The sequence below is a fragment of the Eriocheir sinensis genome, chromosome 66, assembly GCF_024679095.1.
Source record: "Eriocheir sinensis breed Jianghai 21 chromosome 66, ASM2467909v1, whole genome shotgun sequence".
Taxonomy (NCBI): Eukaryota; Metazoa; Arthropoda; class Malacostraca; order Decapoda; family Varunidae; genus Eriocheir; species Eriocheir sinensis.
The window spans coordinates 2,422,761-2,444,018 of NC_066574.1; the positions used below are offsets into that span (position 1 = coordinate 2,422,761).

The window sequence follows — 21,258 nt, forward strand, 5'->3', positions numbered from 1 at the left end:
CATGTCTAGAGGTGCATGATTGGGGTCGCCTGAAAAAAAGGTTGGGAACCACTGCTCTGAAGTGACCCTGATCACCACCATAACTAAGAATGCCTCCTCTGCCGGGTGCTTGAGGTCACTGATTGAAAGTTCAACTCATTTTGGGGAAGCAGACAGACAGTATTCCACCCTGCTGGCTTGTGACACTTAATCAAGCTACACTAACAGGTTCTTACAGTTTGGTAACATGTATCCTGGCCATATTAGACAGATGCAGCACGCAAGCTTCTTCACCATGTCAAGGCGTTGCTCCATGAAAAAGAATAAAAGGCATATGTGTGAAGTGATTACTAAAACAACATGCCAAGTACAATGACAGGCTACCACAACAGAAAATATCTTGTAACAGTGGATTGGCAACAAGCAGGTACACTGACAGCTGCAAGGATGGTAGTCTAGCAGGAATATACACTCTAGTAGACAGAAAACAGCCTCCACAATGCCAGAACTTCACGAGAACTTCCATAAGTAAGGAGCCCAAAGGAATTGTCTCAGCATGCAACTCTACCCACCAAAGATGATAACACCAACACTGCCTCCTTTGAGAAACAATGCTGACAATACTACAGACAAATGAACTATTCTCGCCCGGCCTTCCCAAGCACCACCACACAGGCAAACACTGATACAAGTAAGGCTCTCCTAATATAAAGTAACAGAAAATAAGTCTAGAAGGAATGGAGAAGGGGAGATAAATAATAAATGAATAAATAAATAATAACAAATAATAAATAAATAAATAAATAGATAAATAACGAAGTCCAGCTCTCATGGTGAAGAGCCAGAGCAATGCTGCGGAAATACAGATAAATAAGTATACGAAAATTTCAGTTGGAAAAACAATACACAATAGGATTAAAATAATACTTGGGAGAGAAGTAAAGCAAAGATGTGAAGGCAAAGCAATGGGAGTAATGATATGGAAGAACCGAGACACTGAAAGAGAGATGCCGAGGGTATTGTGAGCACAGAATGGCATAGAATAAATGTATGAAATGTAATATAACAGTTGACCTTTGCTGACCGTAACGTCTATATATTCTGTACCATCATTATCATCATGTAACCCCACTTCCTTTTTTTTTTTTTTTTTACAGCAAGGGAGGCAGCTCAAGGGAAAAAAAAAGGGCCCACCAGACGCCTATCCGAACAAAAGAAAAAAAAGATGGAAAGTACATAAATAATAAGTTTGCAAAGATGAGCTACCTCGGCACTTTCTAGAGTCCTGTTTCTTGGTCTTCATGTCCCTTCAGTACATAACATACTGTTCAATGCAATCTAAACACACATGGTATGCTCTTTACTCTTTAATATTATACTTCACAGGACAGCATGACAGAGGAACATGCCCTCACTCATAAGTACATGTTTTCTTATTAATCCTATCAGGTACAGAAAGGTAAAGGAAATATGTAGCACAAAGAGAAGATGGCGCCACTATAAACACTTGCCTGCGCCATGACGGGCTGGGGCCAACTACCATCTAGGCCCCTCAAGAAAAGCCTACCGGCACTATAGGTGTACACATAAAAAAGAAAAAAATGAAAAAAATACAAAAAATTACAACAATATCATGTCCACCCACTTCTCAGAGCATGATGGCACCACAAGACAACCAACAGTACATTACTAGCTGCTATAAGTCACACCTTCCTGACTGTTCTGCTCAGCTTCTGCCTCCAGGTTTGGATCCACAGTCATTGTAATCATCATCATCATCATCATCGTTTAACGTCCATTTATTCCCTATGGTGGGGTTGGACGGGATATGAGCCTCCTCCACTGTTGCCGGTCCATAGCCATTTCTTCCGTGATGTTTAGCCTCCTCATATCTTCCTCCACCACCTTTCTCCATGTCTTCCTTGGCCTTCCTGGAGGTCTTCTGCTCTCTACCTCAAAGTTCAGTGCTCGTCATTGTAAGTGAATGATTAAAAGATCCTGACACAAATGATGGCTAGGAGTACAATTAATTACATTCCCTTCCCTTCATGAACTTAAGAATATAGTTTATAAGGTTTACATACACTTCTGGGGACATCCGACTGCACAGAATCACACTTCAAAACACAAAGCGAAAGGCATCTCTATCGCCATAGGGAAACGATACATACATTTTCATCCTTACTGAACAAAGTGCTTCTTAAATAACATCAGTATAAAACATGGATAGTCATTAGCTTTTAATTGTTCAATGTTGGGAATTTTGTGTCTCTGGGAAGGCTTTTATGAGCCAAAATAAAGTCAGACAATTTTCTTATATTACAGAAACAACAAATACTCTACAGCAGCTGGCTTCTCACATCCTGATGAGTAGGATAATTATGAGTGTTTAAAAATTAATTCCATCCCATTGCTAACAGGGAAATCAAAGAATGTATCTACTCTTGAGGAAACTTTATCTGCTGGGCAAAGCACTTGTCTAGTCTGATGGCTAACTTCACGGCAAGGAGTTGGCACTTTCTGTTTTTGTCTTCCTGTATGGACAGTGCCAGCCACTCCCGGAGGTCAGCCATCTCTTCACACACTAGAGACAGCAGCACAGAGTCTGAAATGGATTCCAGTCCAGAGTTTAGAGCTTCCAGGCAAGCAGTGCGGATCTCTGTGTCCTTATGTGAACGCAAGGACCACGTGACCTCCAACAAGCAGCCAATCATCTTCAGGGATGCCTCGCACTGCCCGGTGACGTTAATGATAAGGCCGAGGGTCCTCAGGAGCTCACACAGCACAAAGCGGTCAGCACCCAGGAGGTCCAGGTACGGCTGAGGGTTCCTAAGACCACTTATCAAGGGGAAGAAAAAGCAGCCGGCTAGATTCTTCATTTCATTTCTTATGGGAGGTTTGTTTTTACTCTTTCCTTTTGATGTTGGGGATGGCAAAGAGAGCCTGGCTGTGGCCTCTCCTCCTGACAACTCAATGGCTGCTCGACCTAGGGTGTGGATAATGTCCAGTCTCTGCCGTAAGTTGTAGTTACGCTCATAAAACTCACAGCCCAGGTACAAGGCACACTGGCTGGGATGTGCCACCACCAAGGCAGAGAGGGTGTTCAAGCGATTCTCATCAAATCCCTCAGTGCTGTATTTATCCTCTAAGTGCAGAACAACCTTGGTCATTTCTTCTGCCAATTCTGGATTCATCAGTTTCAGCTCCCGACGTACAATTTTCTCGGCGACCCTCAAGGCTGCTGTCACCTTCTCCACCTCCCCCTCGGCCAGGTACTCCAGCACCTCCTGCGGGTAGGACGGCTCCCGCACCTTGACCTCTGGAGTGTCTGCAGACATGTCATAAGGTTCAAACTCATCATCATCACTGTCCAGTTCTTCCACTTTGCTGCCTTCCTGAGACGTCTCATGTGAAGGTTCTTGTGAAGGCAGCACTGTACTCTGTTCCTGAATGTCTGCTTTTTGTACTGAGGTCAGCACTTGTTCCTTACACCCGACTTGCTTTTCTCCTCCCCTCAGCATATCTAAAGCTTGTAACTCGGCAATAAAATCACTTTCCCAGGAATATCCACCAGTTGTGTTTTTATCTTCAGCTTGTGTCATCTCTGGCTCTTGGCTCCCCTTAGCGGCAAGGGTTTGTTTTAATCCTCGAGTGACATCATTATCTCTGTACTTGAAGCTCAGTGCTGGTCCATCTTTGTGTGCCACTTTGGTTATTTCTTCTGCCATGACCATTCCAACCAGCTTCATGTCATGACTCGGACTCTCCAGATGGTAAGCAATGCCCGGCAACAGTTTCTCAATAACCTCGTGTTTGAAGATCTCAGTGTCTTGTTGTGTGAGGTGCTTGAGACACATCACCAGGCCTTGGCTTATGTAGACATGGTGGTCAAATGAGGAGTGAGAGATTAAGTGCTCATCACACCATAGTTCAAGAAGTTTCATGAAAACAGTCCTCAGTGCTTCATGGCTGCTTTGTGTGGCTGCCAGGTACTCAATTAGTGCTTCAGTGTTCTTCTGAAAGTAGCCTCTCGCAAGAAACTCCTGAATGTAGTATCTAGTGTTTGGGCAGGTTGAGTCATAGCTGCCTAGGAACAAAGACAAAGACTTAGAGCCCAAAGCTATCCTCATCAAGCTTGACAGGAACTTTTCTTTTGCCTTCACTGGAATATGAAAATAGATCTTTTGTGATACTCTTGGAATAATGGGATTATCTTTCCCCCATAGTATAAGCCAGTGAGTGAGGGGCTCAAGCACTGCCTGTGTGTCACTCAGCAGGCAAAGCTGTCCCAGTAGTCTGCCAATAGGTGCCACACTTCCTGAGACGCCATGCTTGAGGCCGTCAGCTATGAAGAACACAGCTTGCAGGATGTGGTAAGCCATGACTTTGCAGTGTATCATGGGCCTAAAGGACTCAGGAGTTTTATGCTGGAGTTTGTTAGCAACTCTATCAGGTAATGATGTCAGGAGTCTTATAGTTTCCTCACAGTCTAGGGAATCTTTTTCACTGTGGCGAGCCTGTGAACAATGCCTGAGTAAAAACTGTTGGACACAGGTGCTGGATTTCATGATCCTTTCCAGCAATGTCACTAGAATTTCTGATTTGGTTTTGTCAACATCATGCAGAGTTTTTAATAGTATACTAATATTCTCTTCAAGATATCCAGCTTCTATGAAATTATAATACAGATTCTTGTGCTTTTCTGACCTCCTCAAGACTCCATTGCCCAAATAGTTCTCCATCAGTCCTGTAAATACAGAACCATAGAAGTGCTTTGAAAATACCTTTACATCTTCACTAGGCTGGTCTGTGCCTGCATACTGCTGGGGGGTTACCTGTCCGGGGAGCCAGCCAGCAACTGTCTCAAGAGCTGACGCTATCACTGAGCTGTTGGCTTTGCTGGATTTGAGCGCATCTTTTAAACTGTCTGTCATATTTCTCTGTTTCTTCTGGATTGATTCAGTTTCTGTGTTACTCCTTTCTGTCTTGTGTCTGGTGAACTCTTCCTTTTGATCTAGTGTTCCAGGGTCCTCACTCTCTATATCAAACTTGCTTTCTGATCTTGAGGCTGAAAATCAAGATGAAGCTATTGTGTTTGGGATTCAAGTGTTGCTAAACATTATTTTATGTACTACACATCATTATGAAAACAAAAATATATTTCTAGTTAATTTCTATGCGACATGGTGTGGAAATAAGGGCCGCTTTCACAGTCGTTTTGTTTGTTTTGATCGTTACCAATGGCTGTTATCGCCGCTATAGTATTTCCACGTAAAACTGGCCGATGGGGTAGTGGCGGCTGCGGGGTTAGCCTAGCCCCGCACCTTGCCACACACTCTCAACACCTCTCGCTTCCTCTGCAGCCGCCACTACCCCATCAGCCAGTTTCACGTGGAAAACTATAGCATCGATCGCCGCCATTGGTAACGATCAAAACAAATGAAGTGACTGTGAAAGCGGCCCTTAACGTTCTTATTCCTACAACCATGTCTTGAATAACATTATACAAAACCCCACAAATGATTTTCAAATTTCCTTAACTTTCCCCAAACACGATAATTCTCCTCAATCTATCTATCTATCTATATCTCCAATGCCATGCTCCCTCACGAAAACTTCCCTCCAGGGGGTGGCCGCAGCAGGTGTGTCTCCATCTCTCCGTTCTGGCACTCCCTCTCAGTACACTCAATCCTGCTACTTCCAACTCTCTCGCTCCAATACTCGCTCACCCTACTGATCCACTTCACAGGCGGTCTTCCCCTGACACCCCCTCCCTCAATCCTTCCCTTATACATTCTCTTCACAACTTCATTCTCCCCCACTTTCATCACGTGTCCACACCATCTCAGCGTAACTTTATCCCACTGTGCAGTATATATACATGGTGAACAGAGCACATTAATAATACTAAAAACTGGGCAACTGAAGAATATAAATGGTATTGTTAAGTATGTGGGGACAGCAATAGCCATCCTGTCAACATGGATACAAGTGAAAAATAAGGGAGAAGCAGAGGAAGGATGTATGGAAAAGTAAGACCTACCAGAAGTAAATGTTGTCATGAAGGAGACGGTAAAAATAAATGGTAATGTGGAGTTTATGGGGACGGCAATGGCCATCCTGTCAACGTGGATACAAGTTAAAAATGAGTGAGAAATAGAGGAAATATGTACAGAAAAGTAACACATACAAGAAATAAATGTTGGAGACAATAAAAAAAAGTACCCGTCCTCAAAGTGCAGGGGAGATTATGACACAAAACCCAAAGCAAGTAGGTCGCATGTCACCACGGTAGTCACCATCATAATCTCAGCTTCCAAACTAGACAGAGCAAAAAGTCTTGACCCAAATAATAAAAAATATGATTCTGAAGTTCAAAGTCACGCAAAGTCCAAAGTCAGTAGGGAATTGCATGTCATGTTTTACCACGATCATCATCATCATCATCATCTAGGTTTCCAAACTAGGCCGGGTGAAGTCTTGACTTATAAAATGTTGTTCCATTGAAATCTTTAGGAAAGCCATGATCTTCTAGTCCTTGATTGAAAATTTTAATTAGGAAAGTGCCCCATTATTTAAAACAAGTACACAGCACAGTGCCATCTGAACTTACTTGGCATGGTGGACATGGGTTGAAGGGGGGCACAGGTTGGTGTAAGGGTGAGTCCTGACAGGCTGGCTCCCCCAAAGTCAGCACTAGCACCAGGGGAAGGAATCACAGGTGTGCTTGAAGGGACTGGGGTGGAGGGGTGGCTGGGCCCTAATAAGCCTTGTAGGAGGTCAATGTTACTATTAGCGGGGACACCTGGTGCACTAACAACAGGAGTGGTGGAGCTAGTGGGGGCAGCAGGGCTTGGCATCATTCCCATCAACAGTGAAGCATTTGAGGAGCCACCTAAGGTAAACACAACACACACTTTAGTCTGCTGTGAACAAGCAATCAAGAAACAAAAATCAGTTCTACTTATACATCAAAATAAGAAGGGAAAAACGAAATGAAGTCTAAACAGCTGAAACAAAAAAATAACAACAGCTACAAAACTTGTCAATCATCTGTTTATGTACAGATTTACAGTGCAGGACTACATTCAGGAGGAGGCATACAGCAACACCAAGGGTCAGGCAGGCTACTCACCACTGGGGGCCACCGCTGGCTCTTGTTGGGGAAACGAGGAGAAATCTGCAAAGTCACTCTCCCTGAAAAGAATAATAACCTACTCAGTAATAATTTTTTTACAATGAAGGATGCAGCTCGAGGACCAAAACAAGGAATGATGAGAAAAAAAGCCTGCTAAACACTGACCCATAAAAAAAGAACTTAGAAGAGTGGCCAAAAGAGAGGTCAATTTCAGGAGGAGAGGTGTTTGATACTTTCCTCTTGAAAAAATTCAAATCATAGGCAGGAGGAAATACAGATGAAGGAAGATTGTTCTAATATACATACTCATGATATCAGCAAGTCATGTGAATATTTCTTTATCCAGACTCGCAATGAACCCAGAGACTTACGGCTTGGGTTCAGGCTGTTCCTTGGCGAAGCCGGCGGCAAAGTTACCAAATTCAACCTTGGTCTCAGCGCCGATCTCTCCAGCTCGGGGATCAAAGTCATCCTCAGCAGCACTTGGGTTGGGAGCCTTGGCCGGGCTGGCCGTGCCGTTGCTGGTGGCACTCCCAAACAGGTCATCCAGAAGACTGTTGTTGTTGTTATTCTTGTTGTTGACGTTACTGTTATTGTTGGTGGTAGTGGTTGCAGAGGCAGTGGACTGCTGCTGTGGAAAATAATTTGATCAGGGAAACTTTTCGTTTATTTGCTCGAGACCATTTATTGTTTCATTTTCATATCATTCAATAAAGTTGGACTCTGGGGATTTACAGGCAACCCCTCCCCTCTATTAGTCTGTAAAATTGAGGGTCTGCTTAAAGAATGCCTATTTATCGACATCTCCGACGCCCTCCTCCCTCACAAGAACTTCTCTCCAGGTGGTGGCCGAGGCAGCAGTGTCTCACTCTCTCCCTGTTCTGGCACTCCCTCTCAGCACACTCAATCCTGCTACTTCCAACTCTCTCACTCCAATGTTCACTCACCCTATTGATTCACTTCACAGGCAGTCTGCCCCTGACACCCCCTCCCTTAATCCTTCCTTCATACACTCTTCTCCACAAATTCATTCTCCTACATTCTCATTACGTGTCCAAACCATCTCAGCGCACCATGCTTCACCCACTCCACCACTCCACAATCCACTCCTTTCACTGTCACACCCATACCAAGCCTCCCATACACACTTCATTACTTTCTCCATCCCATTTCGGAACACCACATGCACCTCTTATATGACTCATCTCCACTGAATGGTTTCTCCGTAAAAGATGAAAATACATATGAAGGAAGAGCCCACCTGCGAGGAAGAATGGTCCATTCCAAAGGTGGCGGCCGCACCGAGATCCACCATTTTTGACGGCTTGGATGACTTCTTCTGTGGCGGGGCGGCTTTGGAGGTGCTGCTGAGGGTGAGGGTGGTGGACGGTCGGTTGAACTTGGGACTTCTCTCTTCGTCGTGGTACTCGTTAGCAGGGTCAACAGGCTCCTCGACCTCATCGCCACTGGAAGGTAAGGGATGGCAATATGAGTGGAGGTGACAGCAACTAGGAAACAGTGACAACAATATAAGTGAAGACAACCCAGCTAGGAAGCAGACAGTAAAGTTAATGGTAAGTGAGAGCAATATGAGTGAGGACAACAGCTAGGAAACACACAGTAAGGTTAGCTCACTCTCTTCAAGTGCCTCAACCCTGAACACCTCTGTGGAGCAATGATTGTATCTACCTGATGTTTGGGGAGTCTTCAAAGCGAGAACCGAAGTCCGAGTCCTCTTTTCTTCGGCTGCTCCCCCAGTTGTCCCAGTCACCTGAAACAAATGAAGAACTCAATGACCTTTTTGCAACCCTTACATATTCCTAGGGTTGTAGCAACACAGTGATGAGGTTCAGTTCACACCCAAACTGACCATATTAGTGACGGATTATAGTAACGACTTTGAACGTAATGCTTCATAGGTTTTGTATAGTCATCATGAAAACTATTTTTGCTTCATTTAAAGATTGTAAAAGGCAATTGAGACTTTCAGTAGAGCCAACCACTTACTGTTGCCAGAGCCTCGGAAACCCATGGACTCGGAGGAGACCCCGACGTACTTGTCTTTGTTTTTCTTTGCCTTCTTGCGTTCTTCCCGTAGTCTGTTGTCGTCTTGTATGAAGTCAATCAAGTCCTTTGCTTTGACCCTAAGAAAAAAATATTTATTGTATAACATATCAAAATATATGATGTTTAATATGCAAGATAACAAAAAGCTAACACACTGTTTTGCCTACTTGTGTACCTCTAAGATTAATCCCATTTTTCAGCAGCCACTATTTGACTGTTCACATTTATCTCTATACCAGCAGAGCACCTCGTGAATCTCTATACGGCATTAGAGACTCTGAAGAATAGGCAAGTCCTCATACATACATTCTGATTACCCAGAAGCTGCATGCATAGTCATGACTCGTCGTGATCAACATCAGAAAATGTAATCAACAGCATTTGAGGACACCAATGCCTGAGGGTTTTTTGTATACCTGTCTATAGCACTGAAATCTTTTACAATATGGTTTGAATTATGTTCATGGGTTCAGCGAGAGCAACGTTAGCAGCCAAAGTATAGCAGTGTGTACTTCAAATGACATGATAACGTGCCTGGCAGTAAACAAATAAATCAGCCAAGCTCTACTGTCAGCCAGGCATGACCTTATTTGTCATATTACGCAATTTTCATATTCAGCGTATCACAACTGGTCACTGGATAGTAAGAGGCAAATGGCCAGAGTCAACATCAGCCAGAAGATGAGTATTACTACAGCCATATTTTTTTAAAGAATTAAATGTATTGCTTTAAAAAGAACTGGGAATAACTAACAGAATACAAGGGTGAAATATGCTGGTACATGAGCTCATCTTTTTTTCTTAAACACAGATTCTATCCCGTGCACTATATCTGATCTTCTATATGCTGAGTAAGACCAGATTAAGGTGGTTTGGACATGTGAGGAGAAGAGGAGAAGAACACATCCTGAGACGCCCACTGAACTTTGAGGTAGAGGGCAGAGGACCACCAGGAAGGCCAAGGAAGACATGGAGAAAGGTGGTGGAGGAAGATATGAGGAGGCTGAGCATCACGGAAGAAATGGCTATGGACCGGCAACAGTGGAGGAGGCTCATATCCCATCCAACCCCACCATAGGGAGTAAATGGACGTTAAACGATGATGATGATGATGATGATGATGCTATCTACTAGCTGCACTGATGGTGTACACAGACGAAGTTACTAACAGTCCAATTCAAAGACTCCTCAGGAAAACAGTATATTCCTAAGAATTAAACAAAAGAAAAGAACAAGGTAGACTGTCAACCATCATATCCACAAACCCTGTATCTTTCACTGATTTTCCAATTCCCATTCAACTAACCTAACCTACAGTGCCTTATATATATATAATTAGTTCAGTTAACATACAACATAATGTGCCTATCTTGCCTCTGAACTGCAGGCCACTTTACCTAATATTTAGCCCTTGATCCTTCCCATGTTCATCCATGTATTTGAAATTCTCTAAGGTTCTCAGATCGTAGATGTGTTCCCGGGCGGACGTGACGACTCTCTCTGAGCCGTTGCGGACCAGGTAGTTGAGCAGCAGCAGGGACTTGTAGGTGCGGCGCCAGGCTGCACGGTTGTCCTGCAGCATCCTCTTCCACAGCATGCCCATGACCTCAGGAAACTGTTCATAGTAGAATGTGGACTGTGCCAACTCCTGCATCTGGGGACCTGCCAAAGGATTTCTCTTATGAGCAGAACTGGTGCTGGTGGTGACGGAGAGCTAAGGTTCAAGATAAACCTCATAAACAAAGCAAAGAAAGAGAGAGTATAATCAAGAAGTGAAATGGAACACATAACACAGTGGCATTTTATTTTTTTAGGTGCTGCCTACAGTGCCAGTAGGCTTTCTTGAGGGGTCTCTTGGATGACCCCAGCCCATTAGTGGCGCAAGGAATTTTTATTTATAATGGCTGCCTTGATATATATCTCTTGCTTGACCCATAAAAATACTACCACCCCTTGATCCTAGTTATTCTGCATTCATAAATATGAAGGATTATGATCATCAGAGCTGTGACACCACCCTTAAAATGCCCTTAACCCGGTAGCAGCGGGTATCATGTTTCTTAACCCGTTAGCATCGACGGGCCAAATTTGTGGCTTTACCGTGTACCAGCGACGGGCCAAATTTGTGCCGTGATAAAGACCCCCCAAAATAGATGATGCATAAACTGATTACAAATATGTTGATACATATGGTTTGCGTGAGTGATGATTGTTTCTCATTTTTCTTGCCTTTAAGAAACATGGTCCCCGCAGCTACCGGGTTAATGGTCCCTCTAAGCGAGTAAAACGAGAAAAAATCATCACTTACACAAGCCATTTCAGAATATATATCAAAGCATTTGTGATCAGTTTATGTATCATCTATTTTGGGGGGTTTAAATCATGGCACAAATTTGTCCCGTCGCTGCTACACGGTTAAAACTATGCCTACAGCTTGTTGTACATAATGAGCCGCCCATCAAACAAAACAAAACAAATATTACGCACAATTCATCTTCAAGGCGGGCTTCACTATCAAGATAAAATGATTATCTCGCTGATATAAATTACACCTGGCACTTTCTCACTAATCTTGCCTGCAGCCTAAGCTCTACTTTTTGTAATCTATCCTATTTTACATCTTTTATGAATACAATATAAATCCCTCAGTCTCCTATTGTTTCATCAATCACCAACCATCAATAATCAAGGGAGGCCAATCATTATATACAAGGGTGTGGAGTTAGAGTCACAACCTTGAAATTTTCTGAAGTCGGAGTTGAAATTTTTTACATCCAACTCCACACCCCTAATTATATATTCCTCTGAGATGCTTCAAGGACACCAAGCAGCTCACCTGTTGGCCCCCACGCCTCATCATTGGTGGCTTCCCGGACCTTGGCCTCCACCTCTGTGTAGTTCATGACCATGTTGGTGCTGGAAGGAACAGGACATTATGTATTAACTTGAGGAGTCATTACAGAAAATAACATAACCTCCTACCCTTTCAACAGGACATTTTGTATTAAACTTTAGGAATGACTGCAGAAAATAACATTACCTGTTACTCTTTCAATATAAACCGAGTCATTTTCTTTACCCTTGATTGTAACATATGGCAACCTTTCTAAGGAGCATAGATTAGGAGGAGTAATGAGGAGGAGGGAGGAGGAGTGGAAAGATGAGGGGTCGGTCACCTCGAAAAAAAAAAAAGGGTTTTTTGGTGTAACTCGGGAACTAATAGGCGTATGAAGACTTTGAGGATACCATAATAATCCTCACTAAATTCTGCTTTGAAACGTATATTTGGTTAAAAAAGTTGGCTGACAAAATTTTGAGTTAGCTAGCTAGCTAGGGAAAAGTTGGTACTTAGGATTTATTGTCTACAATACTCTATACGGAGACTTGAAACGAGTTTGTATTGTTTATTTTCCTCTATTTTTATTTGCGCATGTTCTAGTAAAAGTTTTTATGAAGCCATTGATACCAAATTTATTGGGGTACGATATATCTGTGAGGGTAAAATAAGTCCTGGAATGTAGAGTATCGCAGCGGGCAAAAAAAGGCCGGTCGGGTCTGAGAAATGCATGGTGAGTGGAACGGAAACTTATTGGAAACTTACAGTGCGCAAGACGGTTAAATTCATCCAATTTTTCCACAATGTTGGTTGCTAAAGATGCCTTGTGTAAGCATGGCAAACACACCCAGTTTATTTTGGGTATGTTATCCTGCTTGACCCCTGTCAGATGAGCATACTTCACATGACACCACTTAGGGCACAAACAGAATGCAATCCACTTATCACCTGAAAAGCCTTCACAGACGCAGCACACGTCTCTCAAGAGTCCTACTCCTGCTGCTCGCCATGGCTGAGTCAGCAGTTTCAGGAGCACACAAAGAGAACGTCCATTCGCTCCCACTCACTCAGGACACCTCTCCTCCCGAAACTGATTTTTCTTTTTGGCCACTCCTTTGTACTCTATTCAGGAGCAGTGAGTAGCGGGCTTTTTTTTCATTATTGCTTTCTTCTTTTTTTACGCCCTTGAAATGTCTCTGCTGAAAAAAAAAAATGTACTGCTTCACATTGCACCCTCATCTATATGGCAATCGAGGCAATCGGAGTCTACCTTCCTCATGGTTTTGTGCTTATTTCCATCATTCATGAGCCTGAGGTGGTAATTCTCACTTTAACAAGACACTGAGATGCTTTTGTTGTGGTTATATTATATTTTATACCTTTGTTATGATAGGAAATAAATTCATTCATTTTCAGAGCTATATTTCAGAAAATAAAACTATCTCTGGATGAAAAAGCATCATATTTCACCTTCAGTGTCCCAGAAATGGAATGTGCAGGAAAGCTAAACCTCCCCGTCATGTTCTTCCTTTAAAATAAAAGAATTCAAGATCTTACTCATGACCACTTACAAAAAAATTACCATACATAGTTTCAGTGGCAATGCAAAACTGGCCTTAATTAATACAGTGCGCTATCTACTACTATTACTACTACTGTCACCTCTCCCAAACGACCTTGAAACCACAGTAACCCACCCAAGCGTAACATGATCCATAACACACTGGCAACACACTCCTTCCTAATCCTCCTCTTCTTATGGCATTTTTCCCTCTTCTTCCACTCCTGTTGGTATCTTCTACCCACTCACTGTCTCTCTCCCTTCATCTCTTTCTTGGTCCCTTTCACTCTCTTGTCCATTTCCTGTCTTCTTCTCCCTTTACTTCTGGCCTACTGCTACTACTACTACTACTACTACTATTACTAATACTACTGCTAGCTACTCTATCAAATGTCCTTGAGCTCACAGTAAGCCTTCAAAGGTGTAACATGACCCATAACACACTAGCAATACATTCTTTGAGGCTAAAACACTATGAACTTCTTAAAACTTTGAAACTGACACAATAATAATCTTCTGGAAATTACCAGACATGACAAGGTTCAGGATGCAAGAGGTAGGATAGCCCAGATTTAAGCTCCTCATTTTAAGCCTGAATAATGCCTGTACTACCACACCATATACCTTCCCGCTGACCCTTCCCATGCCCCAGTGCCAAAGAGGTTGGTATTATTGCTGTTTCGGACATTACAATGCACGTTGATATAGCCATTGCATTTTGGGGTACTGTGAGCTCAAGGACATTTGGGAGAGGCAGCAGCAGTAGTAGTAAAAGTGGACAGCACAATGTATTAATTAGGGCCAGTTTTGCTTTGCCGCTGAAACTATGTGTGGTAATCTTTTTGTAAATGGTTATGTGTAAGATCTTGAATTCTTTTATTTTGAAGGAAGAATATGAGGGGGAGGTTTAGCTTTCCTGAAAATCACCCACAGGAAATTAATAATAAGGTCGGTGATGATTTTTAAAGATTTAACATGTTTTCCGTCACCTCACGACTCAAGAGATATGAGGTGCACACACCATTGCCCCACTCCCAGCCAGTGCAGTGGACCCACCCCTGCCGCTGCCCCGCCCCGTCCTGCAGTGCGTATTTCTGCCGGCCCACACTGCATGCCGAATAAAGTAACCTGGCGTAACCTACCTAACGGGGGTGGCTTGGCCCCTCCTCGACCTCCTTAACCCTTAGAGTACGGGTGGTGATATATTTCTCTGGATGCTGTGCACGGGGAAAATTTAGACATTTAAAAGAGGTGGAAATGGTGTCTTTCTTCTTTGCAATAATTGTATATTCATCTAGTATATATGGTGGTGTAATAAAACCTCTCCTAATAATAATAAAAAAGTTATGACAGCCCAATATATTGCGCATTTTCTCGTGGCCGTGACGCGTCGCGTGGAAGCACCCCACACTCTCTCTCTCTCTCTCTCTCTCTCTCTCTCTACCTACCTACTTGCCCCACCCTCCTCTGTCAATGTCACTACCATAGCAGGCATCAGAGTCACTGTCACATTGATTCGCCCGCGATCTACTTCCGCCCAGACGGAGGAACTGCTTGACGCGTCACGAGACATGACAGATGTATTCCGAACAAAAGTGGAAAATGAACTGTGGCCTTCGGTAGGCTGTGCGCTGGAGACGAATGAGTGTGTGTACAGATGCCAGATGCCTCCACCATTCTTCCGAGTCAAGAACTGGCAGTATATTTGAAACGTAGGGAGCGTAGAGTGTGATGATTATATATATGATCCCCGTACGGGTGGGGCGTGTGGTAGCGTACTTATATATACGATCGCCGAAATCTAAGGGTTAACGGATCTGGATCTGGATATATGATGCGCAGGGCACCCGTACAGGTGCATAACACGCATATTTGTTGGCTGTTGGGGGGACGGGGGAGCCAGGTGTGCAGGGGAAGGAACTGAATCAAGTGTAATTGTTAAGTGTTGGTGTGTTGTGGTGACAAGTGATTGTGGGGGGGATTTGCCGGCATACAGGACAAAGATGGTTCAAGATAAGAAAGAGAGAAAGACAAGATGAGCATGATAAAGATAGTTCAAGATAGAGAGGAAGCTATAGGCAATTGAGCCGGATAAAGATAATCCAAGGTAGGTTATGAGAAGAAAGACAAGAAGAGCAGGACAAGGATAGTTCAGGATAGGAAAGGAACAGAGAAAAACAATACAGGAACCAAACAAGAATCCATAAATCCAGGTGAGTTAACCAGGTGAGTCCAAGGAAGGAAAGGAGTTATGAGAAGAAAGACAAGAAGAGCAAAACATGGATAGTTCAGGATAGGAAGGGAATAGAGAAAAACAATACAGGAACCAAACAAGAATCCATAAATCCAGGTGAGTTAACCAGGTGTGTCCAAGGAAGGAAAGGAGTAATGAGAAGAAAGACAAGAGCAAAACATGGATAGTTCAGGATAGGAAAGGAACAGAGAAAAACAATACAGGAACCAAACAAGAATCCATAAATCCCATCATATAAGCATAAACTTCGCTCGAGGTGACCGTCCCTTCCTCAACACCAGCCGACCACAACCTTCCGGACCTTACCTGGCCATTACATCACAGGGCTCGAGGTGGGACAGGCCAGGCACCTCATCCTCACCTCACACCTCACCACACGTCTTCCCGCTGACTCATGATGACCCCGCCCCTGCCCCGGCGCCCCAGAGGTCATCCAAGGCCCCGCACATGACCCAGGCCCGAGGATCAGCTGAGAGGTGGCACATCCCTCCCAGGCTTTACTTTGAGCTGTACTTACACCTTCTCGGTCAGCTCCCGCACCTTCCACATGTTCAGCATTGCGGGTATGTCCTCGAGTCCTCGCGTGTGACACCAGGGACGTGATAATGGCCGCGGAGTGGATAATAAGGGCGAAATATGTAGTGCGAGCCTTCACTCCCCCCTCAACATGGCCACAACACGTCACTCTCACTCACCCGCAGCGTTGCCAACTCGCCTTCTTCAGTCACATATTATCTTATTTTGTCTTTCTCTATTCCTTTCCTATCTTGAACTGTCTTTATCTTGCTCATTTTGTCTTTATTCCTTTCCTATCATGAACTATCTTTATATTGCTCATTTTGTCTTTATTCCTTTCCTATCTTGAACTATCTTTATTTTGCTCATTTTGTCCTTATTCCTTTCCTATCTTAAACTATCTTTATCTTGCTCATTTTGTCTTTATTCCTTTCCTGTCTTGAACTGTCTTTATCTTGCTCATTTTGTCTTTATTCCTTTCCTATCTTGAACTATCTTTATCTTGCTCATTTTGTCTTTATTCCTTTCCTGTCTTGAACTATCTTTATCTTGCTCATTTTGTCTTTATTCCTTTCCTGTCTTGAACTGTCTTTATCTTGCTCATTTTGTCTTTATTCCTTTCCTATCTTGAACTGTCTTTATCTTGCTCATTTTGTCTTTATTCCTTTCCTGTCTTGAACTGTCTTTATCTTGCTCATTTTGTCTTTATTCCTTTCCTATCTTGAACTGTCTTTATCTTGCTCATTTTGTCTTTATTCCTTTCCTATCTTGAACTGTCTTTATCTTGCTCATTTTGTCTTTATTCCTTTCCTGTCTTGAACTGTCTTTATCTTGCTCATTTTGTCTTTATTCCTTTCCTGTCTTTAACTATCTTTATCTTGCTCATTTTGTCTTTTTTCCTTTAATTCCTATCTTGAACTATCTTTATCTTGCTCATTTTGTCTTTATTCCTTTCCTGTCTTTAACTATCTTTATCTTGCTCATTTTGTCTTTATTCTTTTCCTGTCTTGAACTGTCCTTATCTTGCTCATTTTGTCTTTATTCCTTTCCTGTCTTGAACTATCTTTATCTTGCTCATTTTGTCTTTATTCCTTTCTTGTCTTGAACTATCTTTATCTTGCTCATTTTGTCTTTATTCCTTTCCTGTCTTGAACTATCTTTATCTTGCTCATTTTGTCTTTATTCCTTTCTTGTCTTCAACTATCTTTATCTTGCTCATTTTGTCTTTATTCCTTTCCTGTCTTCAACTATCTTTATCTTGCTCATTTTGTCTTTATTCCTTTCCTATCTTGAACTATCTTTATCTTGCTCATTTTGTCTTTATTCCTTCTTTATCTTGCTCATTTTGTCTTTATTCCTTTTCTGTCTTGAACTGTCTTTATCTTGCCTATATATACGTTCATCTATTAAAATTGGTAAGCTGAATAGGCCTATATACTGTTAATTTACATCAGATTTCAGATCCTTCACAAAGTAATTAAGGAGAAAGGACATGACCATCTGCCTCTCTATATCACTCAGACTGGCTTCCATTAATATTGTAAATAACTCGAGGTTTGTAAAGAGAACACGTACATACCTGCAACAATAAACTATCAATCAATCAATCAATCAATCATATATACTAGCTTAATAATTATACTTTCCTCGAACAATTAACACAGAGGCATTATATGTGATAAACACTATACATATAGCTTCATCTTGTATGAGTTTAACCTAGCTTCCAATCACACAATTTAGAATATTTAACTCCAAAACTCGTCATATTTTGAGTTTTGTTCATTATATTCAGCGAAAAATCCGCCGGAATGGCACCACTGGGCGTAAAGTAGCAATAGTAAAGTCGCTATTTAGCACACCACGGAAAATATGGGAAGAAGAAGGTGTAGTGAGACAATGAAAAGATAAAAGGTGGCAGAAGGAATGGAAGAAGAGGGAGAATCACACAAAAAAGAAGATAGTAAATGAGTAATAGGGCAATAATGAGAAATGGAAAGTAGCAGTAATAGTCGATTATTTAGCAAACCAAGTAAACGATAAAACAAATAAAGGCAATGAGAGAATGAGAAGGTGAAAGATGGCAAAAGAAAAGGAAGAAGAGGGAGTATATTAAAGAAGATATTAAATGGATACGAGTATTAATGAACAATTTCAACGATAACTATAAATTAAGCTTGTTAATTTAAGGTCTGAAATCGGTGCCCAGCCTATCCTACGGTGCACACATATATATTTTGACAAGGCTTTCGTAGGCATTATGGGCATTTCCAGGGGTAGATTTATGACCCTGATAGTAGTCTGACCCTTCTTCTGCACCGTGAACCTTAGGAAACACTCATGAGAACTCGATTAATCTCCTTTTTAACCTTTGGAAACAACTATTATGTCTCCCCTTGATAGGTGATGTACATATAGGTGTGTTCAACTTCTTAATTCTGTATTGCAATTATTAAAAAGTGACATAATTAAGTGACCGGCAGACTGACGGACAGGTTGGGCAAGTGATGGAAGACTTAGTACTGTATGTCTAAAATGAGGGAATTTAAGGAGCTATTATAAAAAGGAGTGGGAGAAAGAATTGATATTTTCTTTTTTCTCTATATTTTTTTAACGATGGCATGCTCCTCCCTTCTCCTTTGTTGTTTTACTTGCAACAATAGACTATCAATCAATCAACTTTGATTTACTCTCACACCCACTGCTGCTACCAACACCCAACCTGTTACTGATATTCATTAATAATTTAATACTAAGAAACACATCACACGGTGCAGGCCGACATGAGCACGTACGTCTATGGCCTTAATTGATGAAGGCCACGGGCTGCAGGGCGGCCTGGGAGCGGGCGTGCTGCGTGGACATGGTCAGCAGGGAGGTCACGCCGAGGGTCACGCGGGCAGGGGCGATCTCAGGGCGGATCCAGAATGACACCCACTAAGGGGCAGCCAATCATTGGATCAGTAAGGATGGCCAAAAGTGGGGTGCTCTGTAGGAAGGGCTGGGAGGACATCTTTATTTATGAACCAGCTGACCAGTTCTGCAACACATGTAGTGCGGCGACTGTGCCTGATGAACGAGTCTGTTGGCCTCCTCCTTGAAAGAACTGGGCATCTCTCTACCAGCCGTCTGGGGGTTGCGCGGCATGCTCCGCCTTCCTCCCTTGGGGTATATCCCCAATGAAATACCAAAAAAAAGAGAGAAAAAAAAAAGATCGAAAGATAAAAAGATGAAGGTTAACTAAGAGAAGCAAAAGAAAGATAGAGAGGGAGAAACAGAGGGAAAAAGGAGGAGATCGAATATGAAGAAGGAATGAAGGAAGAAATTTAAGAATTAAGGAAAAAAGTATGAAAAAATAAGAAAGAAATGAGAAAAGAAAGGAAAGCGGATCTTGAACTATTCTAATTAATCTTGCTCATATCTTGTCTTCCTCTCTTCCTTTCCTACCTTGAACTATTTTTATCTTGCTCAATTTGTCTTCCTCTTTCTATCTTGAACTATATCTTTATCTTGCTCTTTAATGTCTTTCTTCTCTTGAAATCTCTTCCCCTCCTATCCTGATCGAGCTGTCTTTATCTTGTTTACTTCGTCTTCCGCTCTTCCTCAACTATCTTGAACTATCTTTTTCTTGATCTCCTTGTTTTCATTTCTTCCTTCTCTTCAAGTATCTATGTCTTGCTCATTTTGTCTTCCTTTCTTTCTATCTTGAACTATCTTTATCCTGCTCATTTTGTCTTCCTTTCTTTCTATCTTGAACTATCTTTATCTTGCTCATTTTGTCTTCTTTTCTTTCTATCTTGAACTATCTTTATCTTGCTCAATTTGTCGTCCTTTCTTTCTATCTTGAACTATCTTTATCCTGCTCAATTTGTCTTCCTTTCTTTCTATCTTGAACTATCTTAATCTTGCTCATTTTGTCTTCCTTTCTTTCTATCTTGAACTATCTTAATCTTGCTCATTTTGTCTTTCTTTCTATCTTGAACTATCTTAATCTTGCTCATTTTGTCTTCCTTTCTTTCTATCTTGAACTATCTTTATCTTGCTCATTTTGTCTTCCTTTCTTTCTATCTTGAACTATCTTAATCTTGCTCACCTTAATTTTCTTCCTCTCTTCCTTACATATCTTGAATTATCCTTTTCTTGCTTATCTTGTCCTCTTTATCTTTCTCCCCTTGAACTATCTTTGCCTTTCCTTTTTTTTAAACAATGATTCTCTCTCTCTCTCTCTCTCTCTCTCTCTCTCTCTAGATAGATAGATAGATAGATAGATTAACATTCAACTAATCCATGATGCTATAAAATAAATGTACTAGTTTATATTTTACCCTTTATTAAGTATACAGTAACACAGAATCAGCAGAGTGCCCTTAACAGCATAACTGATTAATATATATATCCATTTTCTGGTCTATAGATGTGTTTCAAACCTCGACAAAGACATATCTATTCTCAGCTCTACGGGAGAATGCACAACAGAATGATATATATATAGTTTTGGTGGAAAAGTAGGTAACATTCATTCATACCCCATTCATCCATACATTAAATTATTTCATCGTACCATATAGTTTGATCCCTATACAAGTACTCTAATGGTAGGTCTATATACATCTCATGGATAGGCCTACTGGTTTTCCTCATAGTTAATCATTGTCTCTTTGTGCAATACAGTATGTGGCTCTGATAATCAAGTATAGCTATTAGCCCTATGTCTTTTTTTGCATGTGCTTTCTTCTTCTTCTTATCCTGACAATCAACAGAGAATACTATTATAAGCAACAGGATTGATTGTTATAGTCTGATAGCTCTGTACAGTAACTCATATGAATATCTGACTTTTTACTGTCTGTAACACCTTATTTCAAAGCAACACAAATATGCATAATCGATAAATACAGTAATACCTT

At 41.8% G+C, this 21,258-nt stretch overlaps 1 protein-coding gene across 2 annotated transcripts; it reads right to left on the reverse strand.

Moving 5' to 3' along the window:
- Nucleotides 1-1,331: 1,331 nt before the first annotated feature.
- On the reverse strand, nt 1,332-16,539 carry LOC126987715 (telomere length regulation protein TEL2 homolog). 2 transcript variants are annotated; one of them, XM_050844921.1, is made up of 10 exons: nt 16,353-16,539; nt 12,021-12,100; nt 10,582-10,846; nt 9,125-9,261; nt 8,807-8,888; nt 8,379-8,583; nt 7,489-7,745; nt 7,115-7,176; nt 6,593-6,874; nt 1,332-5,047 (listed from the first exon to the last, which is right to left on the reverse strand). In XM_050844921.1, the coding sequence occupies exons 1-10, from the start codon at nt 16,391-16,393 to the stop codon at nt 2,418-2,420; spliced, it is 4,041 nt and encodes a 1,346-aa protein (XP_050700878.1). In that variant the 5' UTR covers nt 16,394-16,539; the 3' UTR covers nt 1,332-2,417. The 2 variants fall into 2 exon arrangements, with proteins under 2 accessions (XP_050700878.1, XP_050700877.1); XM_050844920.1 differs by having other exon boundaries at nt 7,489-7,748.
- Nucleotides 16,540-21,258: the final 4,719 nt, after the last annotated feature.